Source organism: Ranitomeya imitator, chromosome 4, assembly GCF_032444005.1.
Source record: "Ranitomeya imitator isolate aRanImi1 chromosome 4, aRanImi1.pri, whole genome shotgun sequence".
NCBI lineage: Eukaryota > Metazoa > Chordata > Amphibia > Anura > Dendrobatidae > Ranitomeya > Ranitomeya imitator.
Genome location: NC_091285.1, coordinates 495,073,862 through 495,094,126, shown reverse-complemented (window position 1 = coordinate 495,094,126; position 20,265 = coordinate 495,073,862). Strand labels below are relative to the sequence as shown.

Below are 20,265 nucleotides of genomic sequence, written 5' to 3'. Positions count from 1 at the left end.
AGGAAGGGGGACTTATAATGGACTTACAAACAGGGGAAGGAGGACATTAGAGATGGATGTAAAATGAATTGGGTGGTGGAGGAGGGTGCTAAACCCCTGATAGTGTCCTCTCCCATCTCGCAATTCATTGTGATGCTATCGGGGACTTAAAATGTATTGAGGAGTGGAACAGTAGGCGATAAGGTGCATAGTACATTTTATTATGAACTGAAAGGTGGGAGAAGACGCTGTCAAGGACTTGTAATGAATTGGGAGGTGGTGGAGGATGCTTAGTGCCATACAGCTTCTTCTCCCAGTTCCAAATTAATTTTGGTGCTATCAAGTACTGATAATGAATGGGGGACACAGGACAGGGACTAAGGCTATGTGCACACCTTTAGGATTTGCAGGAGAAAATTCTGCTGCATATCCTGATGTGTTGGCGGAAAGGAAGTTGCGTAAAATACATTTTTTTTTTTTACCATGCTTTTGTTACGTGTTTTCTCCCATTAGTACGAGCGGGTAAAATATGCTTCAAGAATTGACATTATGCAGATTTTAATCTGCTGCAAATCTGCATGGAAAAAATAAGCAACATGTGCATGAGACTTCAGGGATCTCATTCATTTTTGTACTGTAAAACCTTGCATATTTTCCGTGTTCACATAGCCTTACAGTTAATTGGGGAGAGTCACAGACTGAATAATTCATATTATCGGGAGTCAGAGATTATAGTTAATTGGGGGCACAATGCTGCTTAGCACTTTATATTTTTAACCCCTTTCCGACATTGGGCATAATAATACGCTAATATTGGACTCCCTCCCGGCAGTGAGCCCACATCCTTTCCGGCACATGTCAGCTGTTTTGAACATCTGACATGTGCCGCTAACAGTGGCGGGAGGAATCGCGTTAACCCTGTTAAATGCCGCTGTCAAACTCTGACAGCGGCATTTAACACGCAATTCCGGCAACTGCGCCAGAAAACCTGACCATCGGCGCCCATGTCACATGACTGCAGGTCGCCGATGGGTTGACATAACCATAGAGGTCCACTAGAGACCTCTTATAGTCGTCACTGCTGGATTGCTATGAGCACCGTGCGATGGTCTGTGCTCATAGCAAGTCAGCAATTCTGCTACATACAGGCGATCTGATCATCACCTGTATGTAGCAGAACTGATCAGGTTATGGCAGCTTCTAGTCTCCCACGGAGACTGTTCAACCATGCCTAAAGTAAAAAAAAAGTTTTAAAAATATAAAAAAAATAAAAGTTCAAATAACCCCCCTTTTGCCCCATTCAAAATAAAACAATAAAAAAATCAAACATACACATATTTGGTATTGCTGCATTCAGATTCACCCAATCTATCAATATGAAAAAAGAATTAACCCGATAGCTAAACGGTGTAAAAAGAAAAAAAGTAAAAACGCCAGAATTACGTTTTTGTGGTCGACACAACACTGCATTAAAATGCAATAACGGCGATCAAAAGATCGTATCTGCACCAAAAAAGTAAACTTTAAAAACATCAACTCGACGCGCAAAAAAAAAAGCCCTCACCCAACCCAAGATCACGAACAATAGAGACGCTACGGGTATTGGAAAATGGCGCAATTTTTTAAATCAAATTTTGAATTTTTTTTTCACCACTTAGATAAAAAAAAACCTAGACATGCTTGGGGTCTATGAACTCGTAATGACCTGGAGAATCATAATGGCAGGTCAATTTTAGCATTTAGTGAACATAGTAAAAAAGCAAAACAAAAAGCAATTGTGAATTGCACTTTTTTTGCAATTTCACCGCACTTTGAATTTTTTTCCCATATTCCACATATGTTAAAACCAATCTTGTCTAAAGTACAACTCATCCTGCAAAGAACAAGCCCTCACATGGCCATGTTGACCGAAAAACAAAAAAGTTATGGCTTTGGGAAGAAGGGGAACAAAAGCAAAAACGAAAATACCTCCGGTCATAAAGGGGTTAATGGTGTTTGGCTAATAGTATATTAATGGTGGGGTACATATATGTATTCGGGGAGGAGACACGTATGTATACAATGTATGTGACCTTGTTATTTTCAGGGCTGCGACAATCATTGTGACAAGACGAGTTGTGGCTGGGAGATGTCAACATGAAGGTCTGGAGACAGGAGAAAGTGGCTCTAATCAGATGAGATGTCAGCGGTAAGTGCCTGCATGTAAATATTATTCTGTACCTGCACTGTGCGACATGGAGTGATAATTTTTTTTGTAAAATCTCTTATTCTACATTCTCAGATTTGTGTGCAATGTCCGTGTGCTTCCAGGTTTTTTTTATCGGATTGCACACGGACTCAGAGTTTTATAGATCCATTCACACATACATGAAAATCATGGATCTGAGAATGAGATCCGTGAGGGTCAAAGAATGTTCTTCTCTGATCCGATTTTGAGGATCAGAATAGGACATGCTCAATGCGTCTGTAAAAGCGGTCAGCACACCAACACTGCACACAGATACAGGCCTTATTATTTATAGCACGGTTTCTTAGTATATAGTATACTCACTTATTATGTATAGGACAGTCGCTTAGTATACAGTGTATTCACTTTCTATGTATAGCACATTCCCTTGGTATATAGTGTGTTCACTTATTATGTATAGCACAGTCCCCTAGTATACAGTGCATTCACTTTCTATGTAAAGCACCTTCCATTGGTATATAGTGTGCTCCCTTATTATGTATAGCACATTCCCTTAGTATATAGTGTACTCACTTTTTATGTCTAGCACTGTACTTAGTTACATAGTTTCCTCTTTTATTATGTATAACACTGTCCCTTATTATGTACCATCCTCACTAGTTATATTTGATGCCATCCCTTATTATATAGCTTCTCTGCTGTTATGTACAGTGCTGTCCCTTACATAGTTTATTCTTGTTATTTTTGTTATTCACAGTGCCCTGTTATTACATAGTCCCCTCTCTTGTTAGATATAAAATGACGGCTGATGGAGCAGCCGGTGACCAGTAGACCAGTCCATCAGCAGCCTTCATTAGAAAAGAAGCTTTCCTATCCTTCATCAGTCATCATTGTATTATACATCTAACAAGACAGGACGGTACGTAATAAAGACAGTACTCTATATAATCCAATATGTAAGGTACGGTGCTGTACAGTACAAGAGAGGGTGTGTGTGTGTGTGTGGCTATGTATACAGTGCCTTGTGAAAGTATTCGGCCCCCTTGAACTTTTCAACCGTTTCCCACATATCATGCATCAAACATAAAAATACCAAATTTAAATTTTTGGTGAAGAATCAGCAACAAGTGGACCACAATTGTTAAGTTGAACGAAATGCATTGGTTATTTTATTTTATTTTTTTTATTCAAAAACTGAAAAGTAGGGCGTGCAATATTATTCGGCCCCTTTACTTTCAGTGCAGCAAACGCACTCCAGAAGTTCCTTGTGGATCTCTGAATGATCCAATATTGTCCTAAGTGCCTAATGATGATAAATATAATCCACCTGTGTGTAATCAAGTCTCCGCATAAATGCACCTGCTCTGTGATAGTCTCAGGATTCTGTTTGAAGCACAGAGAGCATCATGAAAACCAAGGAACACAACAGGCAGGTCCATGATACTGTTGTGGAGAAGTTTAAAGCCAGATTTGGATACAAAATGATTTCCAAAACTTTAAACATCCCAAGGAGCACTGTGCAAGCGATCGTATTGAAATGGAAGGAGCATCATACCACTGCAAATCTACCAAGACCCCGCCGTCCCTATAAACTTTCATCTCAAACAAGGAGAAGACTGATCAGAGATGGAGCCAAGAGGCCCATGATCACTCTGGATGAACTGTAGAGATCTACAGCTGAGGTGGGACAGTCTGTCCATAGGACAACAATCAGTCGTACACTGCACAAATCTGGCCTTTATGGAAGAGTGTCAAGAAGAAAGCCATTTCTCAAAGATATCCATAAAAAGTGTTGTTTAAAGTTTGCAACAAGCCACCTGGGAGACACACCAAACATGTGGAAGAAGGTGCTCTGGTCAGATGAAACCAAAACCGAACTTTTTGTCAATAATGCCAAACGATATGTTTGGGGTAAAGACAACACAGCTCATCACCCTGAACACACCATCCCCACTGTCAAACATGGTGGTGGCAGCATCATGGTTTGGGCCTGCTTTTCTTCAGCAGGGACAGGGAAGATGGATGGAGCCAAATACAGGATTCTTGAAGAAAACTTGTTGGAGTTTGCAAAAGACCTGAAACTGGGACAGAGATTTGTCTTCCAACAAAACAATTATCCCAAACATAAAGCAAAATCTACAATGGAATGGTTCACAAATAAACGTATCCAGATGTTAGAATGGCCAAGTCAAAGTCCAGACCTCAATCCAATCGAGAATCTGTGGAAAGAGCTGAAAACTGCTGTTCACAAACGATCTCCATCAAACATCACTGAGCTCGAGCTGTTTGCCAAGGAAAAATGGGCAAGAATTTCAGTCTCTCAATGTACAAAACTGATAGAGACATAACCAAGAGACTTGCACCTGCAATCGCAGCTAAATGTGGCGCAACAAAAATAGAATTAGTCTTACCAGTAATTCGGTTTCTAGGAACCTTCCACGACAGTCACCTTGGAGGATGTCTCCTCGCCCTAATGGGGAACAGAAAACACAAAGAGGTTAAATAACCCTCCCCTTCCTGCTACCTCCAGTGTTTTTCTGGAAATACTAGCAAGAATAGTTACCACCAAAGTGCAAGAATCATCCAATGAATATCAGATAGAGAGGGAAATTAGTGCTGTCATGGAAGGTTCCTAGAAACCGAATTACCGGTAAGACATTCTATTTTCTCTAGTCACCTTCCACCACAGTCACCTTGGAGTTATACCAACGATAATTTCTTTAGGGAGGGACTACGTCTGCCGAATGTAAGATCCCTGTCGAAATTTAGTCTGTAGCGTCTGATGAAGGTATGTACAGAAAACCAGGTGGCGGCTCTGCATATCTGCTCAGATGAGGCATTCCCTCTTGCTGCCCATGATGTGGAGACTGAATGAGTGGAATGAGCCTTCAGCGAAATTGGAGGAGGGAGGTATTTTGCCGAGTATGCAAGGCAGATGGCCTACTTAATCCAATTTGCGATTGTGCTTTTAGCAGCTTTCTTTCCTTTATTCTGGTCTGAAAACTCGATAAAGAGATTTTGGTCGATCCTCCAGGCCCTGGACTGTTCCAGGTAGTGGAGGACCACCCTGTGGACATACAGGGTGTGGGAAGAGGCAAATTCCCTGAAGACTGATGAAGACAACTGCTTCTCTCATAATCTTTGAGTGAGAACACCCTCAGAGCTGATGATACACCGAAGGGGAGCACATTGAACTGAAAATGGGTGATCCTGCGGTTGTCGGAGATCGCGAACCTGAGGAGCCTACTGTGATCTGAATGGATCAGAACATGGTAATAGGCATCCCTCAGGCCTATCGTAGCCATCATCCAGTTCTGTCCGATAAGTGGGATTGCCGTTCTGATTGACTCCATCTTGAACCTCCGGTATCTGATGAACCGATTCAGAGGTTTTAAATTTATGATCACTCTGCATTTCCCAGAGGGCTTCCTTATGAGGAATAGATGAGAGTAATGGCCTCTGCCTAAATCCTGCTGATGTACTTGAGAAATTACTTTTTCTCTCACGAGATCCTGTAATTGTAGAAGAAGGGAGTCCTGGAGGTCTGGGGGCTGTTCTGGGGTAATCCTCCCTTCCACCAACAGCCATTGCGCATTGTACTGCGCAGACCTAGATATCGCCGTACACGCTCCCTGAGCGCACTACGCATGCGCCGTTCCACTACGATGTTGGCGCATACCCCGATCTACTCTGTGACTCGCAGCAGCCACAGCGCAGACTCTGTTAGGACGTACAGCGTTCCTAGCCTCCTTTCCACCACTAGCCACTGCGCACTGGACTGCACAGACCCGGATATTGCCATACGGGCACTTTGTATAAATACCCGCTGTCCTGCACATTTGCCTCCACATCACCCACCAGGCGGACACGCTTCCACACAACTCCACCGGAGCTGGTAAATACAAAGTCCTTACAGGGTCTCTCTCCTCTTCCTTCCAATGGTCTCCATGTTTTATCATTTGATTTCTCATTCCCCCTTTTTTTTCCCTTCCTTCTGTTTTCCTTTAGCCCTATGGGAACTCGTCTCTCTCTTCTCCCCTTTACCTCTTTGGCATAAGGTCAGTATGCTACATCAGCGACTTGATCGCTGCACCTGGTCATCCTGGTTTAGACATATGCATGTGCTCAATATGATTGTTTCTCCATAATAGCCTTGCTCCTGCCTGCAAATTTGAGACTTTTTATCCCTATAATATGGTCTTCACAGCATGTTTTTGTAATTATCTGGGACAGATCACTGATGTTACAGCTGTCAATAAGTACCATTGTAAATCTTGGACCGGAAGTTATAGTTGTTTTTTGTTTTTGTTTTTGTCGGTTCTTTTTAACATATTGCATGTATATATGTACAGTTCACTTATATGTGTACCTCTGTTTTACAGTGAGGTTTTGATAAAGGCCCGGTTGGGTCGAAACGTTAACCTCATTTGAATGGTCCGCCACCTTTACACCTCCAAAAAAGCACCTGGTGATGTTTCTTGTATGTATAAATAAAGAAACTACAGTTTGCAGAACTTTCAACCATTTGAGTGCGGCTGATTTTTCCTATACTGGGGTAATCCTCAGGCATTGGGGGGGAGGACTCTCAAATTCCAACTTCAACCCGAATTGTATGGTGTGGAGGATCCACTGGTTGGTGGATATAAACTGCCACTGGGTGAGAGTCGGCCCCCCACCAGAGTGTCACTGTTTATCAGGGGTCTGCTGTTTGAGAACAAGGATGTTCCTGCCTCTACCCCCATTCGGGTAGCTACATCGGCTCGATTTACCTTTACCCCTGAACTCCTTCTGGGAGGACTGTTCACAAGGGGGACGAAAAAAGCGCTTCCTAGTGATTTTTTTGTTCAGGAAGCGATTTTTTCCTATCAGACGCCTTTTCAAGGATGTCATCCAAGACTGGCTCGAACACATCGTGTCCCTAAAAGGGGATGGCGCAAAGTTTGGTCTTAGGGCTCCTTCTCACTTGCGAGAAATACGTCCAAGTGTCGCAGGTTAAAACCCTGCTCTGGCGCCGGCACTCCAGAGCGGAGCGTGCAGCCACACAGCAATACATGGAGCTGCACACTCCGTTCTGGAGTGCCGGCGCCAGAGCAGGGTTTTAACCTGCAAGACTCGGACGTATTTCTCGCAAGTGAGAAGGAGCCCTTAGAGGTGATATCGCCTCCCCATGATTTCAGCCAAAGGGCTCTCCTGGCTGAGTTAGAGAGGACTAATGACCGAGCAGGCACTCGAGCAGATTCTCCTGAGGCATCGGCTAAGAACCCCGTCGCCTTTTGGAGGAGGGGTAGGGAGTTCAGGATTTCCTCTCTGGAGGTCCCCTGGGAGAGGTGTTCCTCTAACTTGCGAAGCCAGAGAACTAGGGCTCTGGCGACGTATGTGGAAGCAATATTTGCTTTAAGCAAATTTGTAGAGTATTCCCAGTACTTTTTTAGGTGACTTTCTATCGTTCGTTCCATGGGATCTTTTAATTGTGAGGAATCCTCGAATGGGAAGGACGTCTTTTTAGTTACTTTAGAAACTTGGACGTCTACCCTAGGGACTTCCCAAATAGAATTATCGCCTTCAAGGGGAAAGCGGTTCCTTAATTCTGAAGGAACGCTAAGGCCCTTCTCTGTGGAAGCCCACTCCTGAAAAATAAGATTTTGGACATTTTCATGGATAGTAAACCCTTTTTTACCTTTTGCATTTCAGACCCCCATCTCATCCTGAACTGAATGCCTTTCCTCCACCTCCTCGACCCCCATGGTGATCCTAACTATGGAAACAAGCTCATCCATATCCTCCGAGAAAAATAGTATTTTTTCCCCATAGGGCTTAGGGGTGGATGTGGAGCCCTCATTCTCCCAAATATCTTCTGACCCTGAAGTATGAACTTCGCCTGAGTCAGTTTCAACCGGTGCCATTTTCCTATTTTTAGGGGGAGGAGGATGCGACACCAGGAGCTGGGGAAGGGCTGCAATGGAGGTTTGTACCTCCTGCTTAATCAGTGTTTTAATGCTGTCCAGGAGGGAGGGCTATTCAGCACATATGTCATCCGTGCAGGGTTGACAAAGGGTCTTCTTGTAAGCGGAAGGCAGTCTGGCGCCACAAACACCACACTTGTGGCTAGGTTTGTTCTTTGGGGCAGAGACCTTTTCTCCCTAGAAGAGAGAGAGGGATACTAAATGACCCATACTAACAAGTCTGGGCAGTGAAGGACCAGCCCAGCTACTCACGGTAGGAGGGTGAATGCTGGGTTCTGCAGATGCAGCAGTGGGTTTGTCACCGTCCATGGTCAAACTGTCAGCAGTCACACAGAGACAGAGACACAGCGTCTTAACTGGAGGCCTCTGACCAGGATATGAAGGCATCGAGGACCAGCGTCAATTGTGTGCTCCTCCTCCCCTTGGTCCGTAGGGAGGATCCCATGAACGACCCTAGCAGTGATTCAGGCATCAAAGCACCTGGAACCCAGGAGGCGACGTGTGCGTTCCAGCGTGGAGCCCCAAGACACGCACCGGAAATGCGCCGCTGACATCAAATCCGGCGCGCGGACCTCGGAATTTCAGCTGCCCGCCGGGAGGACGCCGGAGAGCTTCCTACTACCTCGGAACTTCAGCTGCATGCCGGGAGGACACCGGAGAGCTTCGGTAGGACCCTGGCAGCACATCACCGTCCCGAGTTCATGGAAGATGGAGATGGGAGCAGCTGTATGGAGGAGGAGAACCACCTGACCTCGGCTGCCCAGCATGGTAAGAATTCCAAGGGCTCCATTCACTTGCCACGGCAGCACCTGAGAGGAGCCTCTTCATGCCCCACTGGTGAACGGAAAAACACTGGAGGTAGCAGGAAGGTGAGGGCTATTTAGCCTCTTTGTATTTCCTGTCCCCCATTAGGGCGGGTGTTATGAATAGGTAATTCAGAACCACAATAGACCTTGAAGTTCAGAGCACACAAGTGACCTGACAAAAACCACAAAACATAGGACGAGCTCTGAGACATGGGAACTCTGCTGACCGCAATCCCTAAACCCATCAAACCACACTAGAGGTAGCCGTGGATTGCGCCTAACGCTCCCTATGCAACTCGGCACAGCCTGAGAAACTAGCTAGCCTGAAGATAGAAAAATAAGCCTACCTTGCCTCAGAGAAATTCCCCAAATGAAAAGGCAGCCCCCCACATATAATGACTGTGAGTTAAGATGAAAATACAAACACAGAGATGAAATAGATTTAGCAAAGTGAGGCCCGACTTACTGAATAGACCGAGGATAGGAAAGATAGCTTTGCGGTCAACACAAAAACCTACAAACAACCACGCAGAGGGGCAAAAAGACCCTCCGCACCGACTAACGGTACGGAGGTGCTCCCTCTGCGTCTCAGAGCTACCAGCAAGCAAGCAAAACCAAAAAAGCAAGCTGGACAGAAAATATAGCAACAAAAGTAACACAAGCAGAACTTAGCTTATGCTGAGCAGACAGGCCACAGGAACGATCCAGGAGGAAGCAAGACCAATACTAGAACATTGACTGGAGGCCAGGATCAAAGCACTAGGTGGAGTTAAATAGAGCAGCACCTAACGACTTAACCTCATCACCTGAGGAAGGAAACTCAGAAGCCGCAGTACCACTCGTGACCACAGGAGGGAGCTTGATCACAGAATTCACAACAGGTGGGGACACATACTCCAAGGTGACTGTCATGGAAGGTGACTAGAGAAGTATTAAGTTAAAGGGGCCGAATAATATTGCACACCGCACTTTTCAATTTTTGAATTTCCACAAAAATTTTAAATATCCAATAAATTTCGTTCAACTTCACAATTGTGTTCCACTTGTTGTTGATTCTTCACCAAAAATTTGCATTTGGTATCTTTATGCTTGAAGCATGATATGTGGGAAAAGGTTGGAAAGTTCAAGGGGGCCAAATACTTTCGCAAGGCACTGTATATGTTGCTATTTCGCCATATAAGTAGGGAGGCCCAGACACATTTCTTGCACAGGGGTCCCTAGCTGTCGGTGTCCGCCCCTGTATTGGCTTGATAACTTATGACCAAGGGGCCACCAGGAATTTAGTTCCATGGTAGGTTATACATTTCAGGACCAGACCAGTTACTCTGTCCTTGAAGAGGCACACTTGTCATACATGTTCTTTTAATGGTTCTAAAAGAAATTCTCGTTCGGTTAGTCAAAAAATGTTTACTTCATTTATCATGATACAGGGGGTTTAATTTTTATCTTTTATATTCATTTGTTTTACTCTTATTGGTTGAAATTGTTAAGAAAAATTGGAAATATGCAGCACCCCAGGGTCCTGGTCATTGCAGTAATGTCATTTTTTCTCTAGGGGAGAGTGATATTACATTTGGAGGCAAAGAAGGACAACTGAATCCAGGTATCACAAACATGCAACACATTTCGCACTCCAGGCCACCAGGGGGAGCTCTGCTCCTATTTATTAGGGCACTCTTCACACTTAGGTAAAACTTGTTGCCTGGGGAGGAAGTTAGTTAGCTGCTGGCTGCGCTTCGCTCAGGTAGTTGGTCCCTGACAGGGGTGGGAGCCTGTCAGAGATCGAGACAGAAGGACATGGAGCTGTGCATGCCCTGAGAGCTGCAGCTTCTAGAAAGAGACATTGATGGAGAACTGTATTGTAAAGAGGGTGAAGAAGTCATAGCAAAGGAGTGGATTCCAGGAGGGGAACAGCCCTACACAGGCTGCCTCCTTCTGAGGCGCAGGATCCCGGTAGCCGGAACACAGAGGGAGCAACGATCCTTTATGCTTTGCTCCAGAGACCAGCAGGACAGCTAATTTCACGTTATCCGTCTGCCCCTACACCCTTCAAGTTGTTCCAGAAAATGAAGTATTTCTCCCAGAAAATTATTGCAATTACACATGTTTTGGTATGCATGTTTATTTCTGTTGTGTGTATTGAAACAACGAAAAAAAAGAGAACAAAAGGAAAATTGGGTATAATTTCACTCAAAGCCCTCAAAAACACGCTGGATAAAATTGTTGGCACCCTCAACTGCAATCAATCGCTTCCTATAACCACCTCTCAACTGGAATTTTGGACCACTCTTCTTTTGCCACTTCAAGAAGTACCAGAAATGGATAGAAACAAAGTGCTATAAAGTTTTGAAGTTCGGACACAGTCAAGGCACCCAGTACCAAAGGCAGCAAAACAACCCCAAAACATATTTGAACCTCCACCATATTTGACTGTAGGTACTTTGTTCTTTTCTTTGTAGGCCTCATTCTGTTTTGAGATTTTACTGCCTCTGGCAAAAGGTGCCTTGCTCAGTCAAGGCACCCTTTGCCTCTGGCAAAGGGTGCCTTGACTGAGCAGACTGCATCTAATTCTCATTGAACACCTTGGAAAGATCTTAAAATTTGCTTTTGGGAGAAGGCACCCTTCAAATATGAGAGACAGTTTGTAAAAGAAAAGTGGTCCAAAATTTGAGTTGATAGGTTTAAGAAGCTTGCTGCTAGTTATAAGAAGTGATTGATTGCAGTTATTTATTCCAAAGGGGGTGCAATCAAATATTAAGTTGAGGGTGCCAACAATTTTGTCTGGCCCAGTTTTGGGGTTTTGTGTGAATTTATGTCCAATTTACTTTTTTGAATTGTTCCAATACACACAAAGGAAATATGAGTATAACAAAATATGTATAATTGCAATAATTTTTTGGGAGAAATACTTCACGTTCTGGAACAATTTCACGGGTGCCAACACTTTCGACCATGATGATAAATATTTAAATCATGCCTAATCCCTCTAAGCAACTTGCTGGCCTGGTTTATTCCTCTAGTGTATGATGTACTTTTATGGTAATTCATGTGTTTATGTTCTAGAAATGCAATATGGACAAATGCATTGGGATATCTGTACATTACACCTGCATGGAATCCCATTATTAGCCTATAGGCATTCAGGTGGAGTTGCTCCCCCATGTTGCAGCTATAACATCTTCCACTCTTCAGGAAAGACTTTATACAAAAATTTTTAGTGTGTCCGTAGGAATTTTTATCCAATCCTCCAGAGGAGCATTTGTCAGGCCAGATGAGATGTTAGATGAGAAGGCCTGGCTCACAATTTCTGTTTTAGTTTCTGACAGTCAAGTTCTCCCTCACCAAACTCGCCCAACCATGCCTTTATGAACCTTGTTTAGTGCACAATGGTGCAGTCCTGCTGAAACAGAAAAGGGCCTAGCTCAAACTGTTCCAATAATGTTGGAAGCAAATAATTATCCAAATTGCCTTAGTATGCTGAGGCATGAAGATTTCCCTTTACTTGAACTAAGAGACCTAAAGCCTTCCCCTGAAAACCATTCCCATAATATTTTCCCTACTCAACCAGATCTTACAGTTGGCACAATGTATTTGGGCAGCAAACATTCTCCTGGTAGTCACCAAACTGAAATCCAGTGGGCGGCTGGATTTAAAGCATTTATTGCAATGGGATTGAATATAAAACCTGAATTCAATTATTAAGATGTGTATCCCAAAACTTTGCCCATATAATGTAGAAGGTCCCAGTCAACTTCCATGTTAGTAGTTTTCTGATGATTATGCTTTAGCACTGCACCTAATAAAAAGTTCTGTAAAGTCAGGTAGAACACACTGGCAAATGGCAATGGTAGAGGAGCCAAAGTCATGAGTGTGATATGGCCTGTGTGGACTTTCCATCTGTGCAGGTTCTGTAAGGGGGCAGGAGGTCTGCTATGACCACAAGTAGATGTCAAACAAGTAGGCTGTTTCTCTCATGCCCTACCCTCATGCCATTTGCATATAATAGATTACTCAAGCACTGCATGATCCAAGTCAGACAATTTAATCATTAACCCTTTGCCATGCCATAGCCCACCAGGGATCCTTTCACCACCATAGACCACAAAGATGTTATCAAGAACCTCTTCATTGCTGCTAATCCCTTAAATGCCTCATAACTCAATGGGTGTTACAATTAAGGCTACTTTCACACTAGCGTTTTCTGCAATCCGTCACAATGCGTCGTTTTGCAGAAAAAACGCATCCTGTAAAAGTGCTTGCAGGATGCGTTTTTTCCCCATAGACTTGTATTGACGACGCATTTGCGACGGATTGCCACACGTCGCATCCGTCGAGCGACGGATGCGTCGTGCTTCTGCGGACCGTCGGGAGCAAAAAACGCTACATGTAACGTTTTTTGCTCCTGACGGACCTCTTTTTCCGACCGCGCATGCGCGGCCGGAACTCCGCCCCCACCTCCCCGCACCTTACAATGGGGCAGCGGATGCACCGGAGAAATACATCCGCTGCCTCCATTGTGCAATGCGTTAAACACTAGCGTCGGAATCTCTCCCCGACGCATTGCGACGGGGAGATTCCGACGCTAGTGTGAAAGTAGCCTAACCCCTTAATTGCCTTTATTCAATATACATTTTACAATGTATATTTATCTATTTATTCAGGACTTCTTACAAGATGTAATGCTTAAGAATTATTGTGACATTTTCTTTTATAAAAAATGTAGTGGTCTATTGGCTTGTCCATCAAAAATAACTATTGTAGCAAAATACAGAATATGTGAAGTAGTTACAAAGAAATCATCCATTTGTCCATAATTCATTCATTAGAATCACCCATCTATTCCTGGATCCTGAACGAAAGTTTGCGTCTGTCCATGTCAATGTCATGGTCTAAGATTTGCAGGAATAGGAGCCTTTATCCATGAGTGTGAATGTCCAAGCTCAAGAACCAACAGGAGCAAATCAGCCTCTGTGTGTAGGCCCAAAATGCTGCAGGGACAGGAGCATGTGTCAGCTCCTGAACCTAGACCCTCTTAGTGGTGAGATAGAAGAGTGACCCTCCTGAGTGTCATGTGATATCTATATATGTCAGCTCTTGTATCCATTTATAGAATTCTTAACTTACTGTATAGTGATGACACCCACCCGTGTTAAGTATACCACATGTAATGTTGGCAAAACCTTCCATTAGAGTGAAGAAATGTAGCCAGTACATAGTTTATTGAAAATTAATAATTTGACTTAATATTTACAGCCCTAAATCCAAGCAACAGTGCAAAGAGACTGCATCATCGCAGTCAGACAATTTATTAACCCCTTTCCATGCTCTATCCCATCAGAGATGTTATTAACCTCTTCACTGCTATGATTCCATTTAATGTCCTTAGTCAGCCAGGGTTCTACCAACAAACCAGATCACAACGGATGTTACCATTCACTACGTACAACTAGAAGGGATGTTATTACTTTCCATCAGATTAGGTTCACATTGCGTTAATGAGTTAACGCTAACGGACTCCGTTGCACGGCGAAATTGTCGCAATTAACGCCATGCAACGGGTCCGTTAGCGCACCCATTGATGGCAATGTGATTTTTATCTGTAGCGCATCACTAGCGCATGCCATTTTCGGCATGCACTAGCGATGTGCCGTTATTTTGTGACGGACCTCGGACGCTGCTTGCAGCGTCCGGGGTGCGTCCGAGGTCCGTTCCTCGCTAGTGCACATTGGGGATCTGCGCTAGCAGGATCGGCAAACGCGATCCCTCTAAAGACATTGAGTTAGCGCAATCCGCTAGCGCTATGCGCTTAACGGATTGCCCTAACACAATGTGAACCTAGCCTTAGATGATGCAGAACTAATTACGGTATCTTTAAGTATCTTAGAAGAAACCGGTCAGATTGAAAATATTATCCGATCTGCTAGCAGAATGATATAGAGCAGGAGGAGCTAATCAGATTGATTATCAAATTGTTATATATTTTTATAGGAAAATGTTTTCAGTAGAATTTGCTTTTTATTGAAATCCCTCGTGTTAGTATACATATGAGTCCAATGGCGGTCTTATTCAAACTTCCCAGTACGACTATGCATGTACAGATAGCGGTCAATCATTAGTACGGCCGCCCACTGGACACATGCAGACAAACACCAGCAAGTTATACTGAATCTTTTCCAACAAACAAATATATAATTCTGCTCACTTTGTAATTTTAGCTGAGGATACACTTCCATACTTAGTATAAAAGAGTCTAATTGCTGACATTTCTCAGTAAATGGTGTCCCCTGTGACTTGTTACAATCTTCTTGTCCCAATACATAATTAATTATTGACAGTCTATTAAACACATTCAAGACAAAATACAATAAATGACACTATCTTATTTTCCATACACAGGTCCCGAAAATTTTAGCTCCAAGAGTTTTGCCGTACAAGCACAGAAGAAAATTCTGAGCAAGATGGCTACAAAGACGATGGCAAATATGCTTATTGATGACATAAGTAGTGAAATCTTTGATGAGCTTTTCAAAGCAACTAAGGAGCACGTGAGGAATAAGAAAGAGGCTCACAAAATCCTGAAGGACCTTATCAAGGTTGCAGTAAAAGTTGGCATTCTATATAGGAATAAGCAGTTCAGTCCTGAAGAACTAGAGATTGTGGAGAAATTCAGGAAAAAGCTCAACCAGACTGCAATGACAGCAGTTAGCTTCTACGAAGTGGAATACACATTTGATAAAAGTGTTCTTTCTGGACTTCTACATGAATGCCAAGCCCTACTTCATGAATTGGTACAGCGCCACTTGACACCTAAATCTCACGGTCGTATCAACAGGGTCTTTAATCATTTTTCAGATGTTGAATTCCTTACCGCCCTTTATAGCCTTGATGGAAGCTGCAGGCCACACCTCAAAAGGATTTGTGAAGGCGTCAATAAATTGCTTGATGAAAGAGTTATTTAAAACCTTATTCTGTTTTGTTTCTTCTATGGTTCTAATAATGTGCTGAGAAATGGCTTTTTCTGAAATGCAGATTGCCAATGGCCAGATTAGCGCACAGATGGCTGTGTCAGAAATATTTATTTCGGTCTTGGGACACGTTGTGTACCGCACACACTGAATGAGGCCTTCATCCACAACCATCGAACTGTGTATCCTTACATGAACTCTGATAGAAGGAAGACGATGAGCTAGAACGTGAACTTTCTATTTCTTCATTGATATGTCAGGGGTTACCAGGCCTTTCTTTTTTCAGAGATCCACGCACTTATGCTCCATACTATGCCCTCCTCATTTGTTGCCTATATGCTCTTAAATGTAGGTTGGCCATAGGTTAATAGAAAACGGAGACTAGTTTATATTTAACTATACATTTGGGACAGACTATGAGAACAGCATAAATGGCCTTAACTCCCCAAAATGGAAATATCTACAATTCCTATAAATCAGAGAAACCGAACACATTTTTTTGTGAAGCCAGAACTTCAGCTTATGTCATGAATGGTAAAGTGTGAAATAATTCCTTTGGCAGGTATTGCTTCAGATGACTTACTAGACAAATGAGACCCCAGAGAACAAGTCATCCTTTTTAAGGAACCAAATAAGTCCACCAGTATGACCATTAGGCAGAGTTGCAGGGTGTTTAACCAGCGTTCACACAAGGCCTCCAGTTTTGAAAAAGGCCAAAATTGAAATCGCTATCTTTTTTTAGACCCCTATTAAGAGCAGTTATAAGTTTCTCCTAAGAGGGCCAAGGTCTCAAAAGTGTAGTGATAAACCACCAATGCTGCCTATTCTCAGATTGCCATTACTGACATATTATCAATGATCAAACTGCAAGGAGCTAGAAGAAACTTTACTGCTGAAATCACAAAGTGCTACTGAGCTGATCTAAGTCAATAAACTATGGCAGAAAAATGGAAGCTGCTCTCAAGTTGCCATTGGGCTCACAGGTGATTGCTTTAGGGATGTATTGAAAAAGAGGTACAAATATGTATAGCCTGGGGCTACCATATGGGTCCTGAGGTAAAGTAACATATTATTTTGAAATGGAATATATGATAACAATATGAAAAAGGACGACAATTCATTTCAATTTTTTTTGCAAGTTGATGTACATATAATAATCCCAGTCTTAATATATATTTTGCATACAGTATTTATTGTGCATTAACAATTGATGTTCCTTTACTATGCTTAAAAAGAATAATATGGCCTTGTGGATTGCAGATGAAACCTATTTGTATAACACATGAAATCTATTTTGATCACACATATGTATAGGAATTATAAGAGGAGTCTGCCATTTATAAGAAGAATAATCCTAAGGGTAAAACTGATACACATGAGAGCACAACAAATACAGAGTTCTCTATGGAAGTGCAAAATGTACCACTGATGTTCCACTAAGTATCATATTTATCCATTGTATTTTATGGGTATAAAATCAAAGATTTTTTTTTTTTATATAATTTTTCTGCAATCATTTGTTTCCCCATTGATGTATTCGGCAGGTACAAATGATGCAACGGAGTCACTCTCCATTAGGATTCCTTCGGCAAAATTACTCCCATTGTGACTTTGTTTGAGACATAACTGGACAACATTTCTCTGTTTCAATGCCATGAAAGTGGCATGAAAAATTGCATTAAAATATTTCTGTTTCTTTAACTAAAACAATTAAAGATGTGAAAAATATTAAAAGTATCAATGACCCAGACAGAAGTTTGGTGCAGCAATCATAGCTCATTGAAATGCAATTAAAATGGTAGTAGTTTGACCTTAGGTAGAAAGATTTTTATTCCAAGTGTTTCGACACTGGCCCAAAACAATGTGATTTTTTTCACTAATATTGTAATGCGGCACAAGGGCTTGATACTAGCTCTATTGACATATTAAAAGAGACATTAGTACCTTTCAGAGGGGTTGTTGGTCTTCTGATAAAAGGTTTCGGTCACTCTATATTACTCAGCATTGCCAGTGAGAGTGGGTGGTCATGTGAACTCAAGTATGCGATTTGCATACTACCGGTCAATTCCCAACTAGACGTGCCTGGCTTGTCACAATACAAATGAACTGAGAGAAACCGAGCACGTCTAGTCAGCATGTAACTACATGTATCCAATAATTGTGGTCACTTGACCGCCTGTTCTCAACACAAACGGTACCAATGAATCTTGACAGTATGCGCACGGCACACTATCAAGATTCAGAAGTCTGCAGTCATATAGTGACTACAGATTTTTCTCAGAAGATCAGACACCCTCTTTAACTTTTAGTTACAGAAAATCAGAGACCACCTTTTATAGAATAATTTTTTTAGTTTTTACCAATTTCACAATTTGTTTACTGTGAGTGAATTAAATCTGGTTATTTCCAGAAGCTAAAAAATGAAACAAATGCTAGTCAACATAGTTTTCAGTAGCCTACACCTGTAGTCAGTCTAAGGAATCCCATGAGTTACTTTTATGCTGTGCTGGTCGAAGAAACAGCACATAGAGTATGGTATAAAGAATCTATACTGTCTTACGTAAGGGAAGCCTAGTATGGGGTAAGGTTCAGGCTAGTATTAGCCAAAATTAATGTTAGGATTAGTGATGAGCGAGTATACTAGTTACTCGAGATTTCCCGAGCATGCTCGAGTAATCTTGAGCAACGAGTATACTCGCTCAAGACTAGTTAGGATAATGGGAGTGATAAGAGAGTACACCACATAGTTATGAGTCCAGAGAATTCCTGAAGAGAACATTCCCCCCACCCTTCTCATAGTTATTGTTGGGCAGATACTGTCCATAGTAGACAGCCATAAATTATTGGTTTTAGTGGCAAGTTGAGCACTCCCTTCATAAATTCATTTGATGTATTACTCTCCAGTAACCAATACATTCTCAAATCTTCAACAATGCAAATATTCTTTCCCCACACTGTGCAGCGCTTACATATGACTATTGTATCCAGAAGAAAGATGGGCACACTGTAAAACCCAATGAGGGAGGTGCTGGCTGGACATCAAACGTCAAATATACAAGAAAAACAGCCGCACTCAAAGTCTTGATTTCAATGCAAAAAGAAAATTCTTTGCTTTTATTCAAGTGTACATGCACCACCAAATAATTTTTTGAGGAGAAAGTAATAAATGATAGCGGACAACGAGGTGACGTTTCGACCAGGTATGGTCTTTCTCAAAACCTCACTTTAGGAGGAGTAGTAAAGGAAAAAGTAGGATGAGAGTCCCCAAGGACAGCTCCAGGCAGAGTATACAGGTTAGTTGTCCGTCACATAGGTGGTGCAGCATAGTCTTCTGACAAATATACATTTTTTAATAAAAAAATGGCACCAATAGGGTCTAAAAATGAATAAATATATGCTCATCTATCGATCTCCTAATGTTTCTCTGAACCGCTGCCAGGGTCTCCTCCAGTGTCCTCGCTGCTTCTTCCAGCAGTGAAAGAACCTGACTGCTCCCACAAACACTAGACCCATTTTGAAATTGTCAAAAATGGTGGAGAACTGCAATAAAAACATTCACAGAACAAATCTCTCTCCACCGCCTTAATAGCTTGCCACCATGAAGAATATTAGTCTATCTTAGAGAGTACTGTCTAGAAGGATGTAAAGGAAAATGTCCTTTTTCATTTACAGTAAACAGATCACGAAAATTGTTAGAAGCTAAAAAAAAAAAATCAGTGGAATGAATTCTAAATTAGAAGTTTTTTTTTGTTCGTTTTTTTTTAGTTTTGTACATGTAGATGTAGCTTAAAAGTCTTGTCCACTGCTGTACAGACCCTTATTATTGGCCCCCAGGTGCTACGTAAAGTAAAAAAAAAAGAAAAAAAAAAGCGTACTTTCTGGGCCCAGATACTGCTCCGTTCTCAACCTTGAGTTTCCCGCCGGTCTATTGACGATGTCACAAACCCCTGCAGCAAATCAGTGGCAATCTGCTGCAGCGTTCATATTTATGTCCAAGCAGAAGAACTGTATTTTTATTGTTTTAATAAAAGAATATTAAAATGATTATTATATTATTAATAAAATCCAGAGAGTGCACTTTGATCCCTGTTTCCAATTTTTATTTAATACCACAGTAATTGGAATTGTACTTTATCCATAGACCTTTTGTGTTCTGTTCCCTTTAACAAGAAGCTCCACTTTGTCTGAGCCATGGTAAAAACGGATTTGAAATTGAGCAGATTTGGATCATCACTACCTTACCTCCCATTGCTACCTAGAAACCATCAATAAAAAGCTATTGGTCTTATTGTCACTCTTCTCTTGATTTTATTACCTTAACTCCATAAAGGTGTACAACTGTGAATGCCTCGTGGATCTAATTG

General features: G+C 42.1%; 1 protein-coding gene across 5 annotated transcripts in view; it reads left to right on the top strand.

Moving 5' to 3' along the window:
- TNFAIP8L3 (TNF alpha induced protein 8 like 3) overlaps window positions 1-19,984 on the top strand; it is a 140,652-nt gene extending 120,668 nt beyond the window's left edge. For 2 of the 5 annotated variants that reach the window (XM_069766000.1, XM_069766001.1), the window contains one exon: window positions 15,333-19,984. In XM_069766000.1, the coding sequence (XP_069622101.1) occupies window positions 15,333-15,895 (563 nt within the window). In that variant the 3' untranslated portion in view covers window positions 15,896-19,984. Of the gene's footprint in view, window positions 1-2,065; window positions 2,168-2,970; window positions 3,087-10,497; window positions 10,540-15,332 lie in introns of those variants that run through there. The other 3 variants (XM_069766002.1, XM_069766003.1, XM_069766004.1) reach the window with 3 other exon arrangements.
- The last annotated feature ends 281 nt before the right edge of the window (window positions 19,985-20,265 follow it).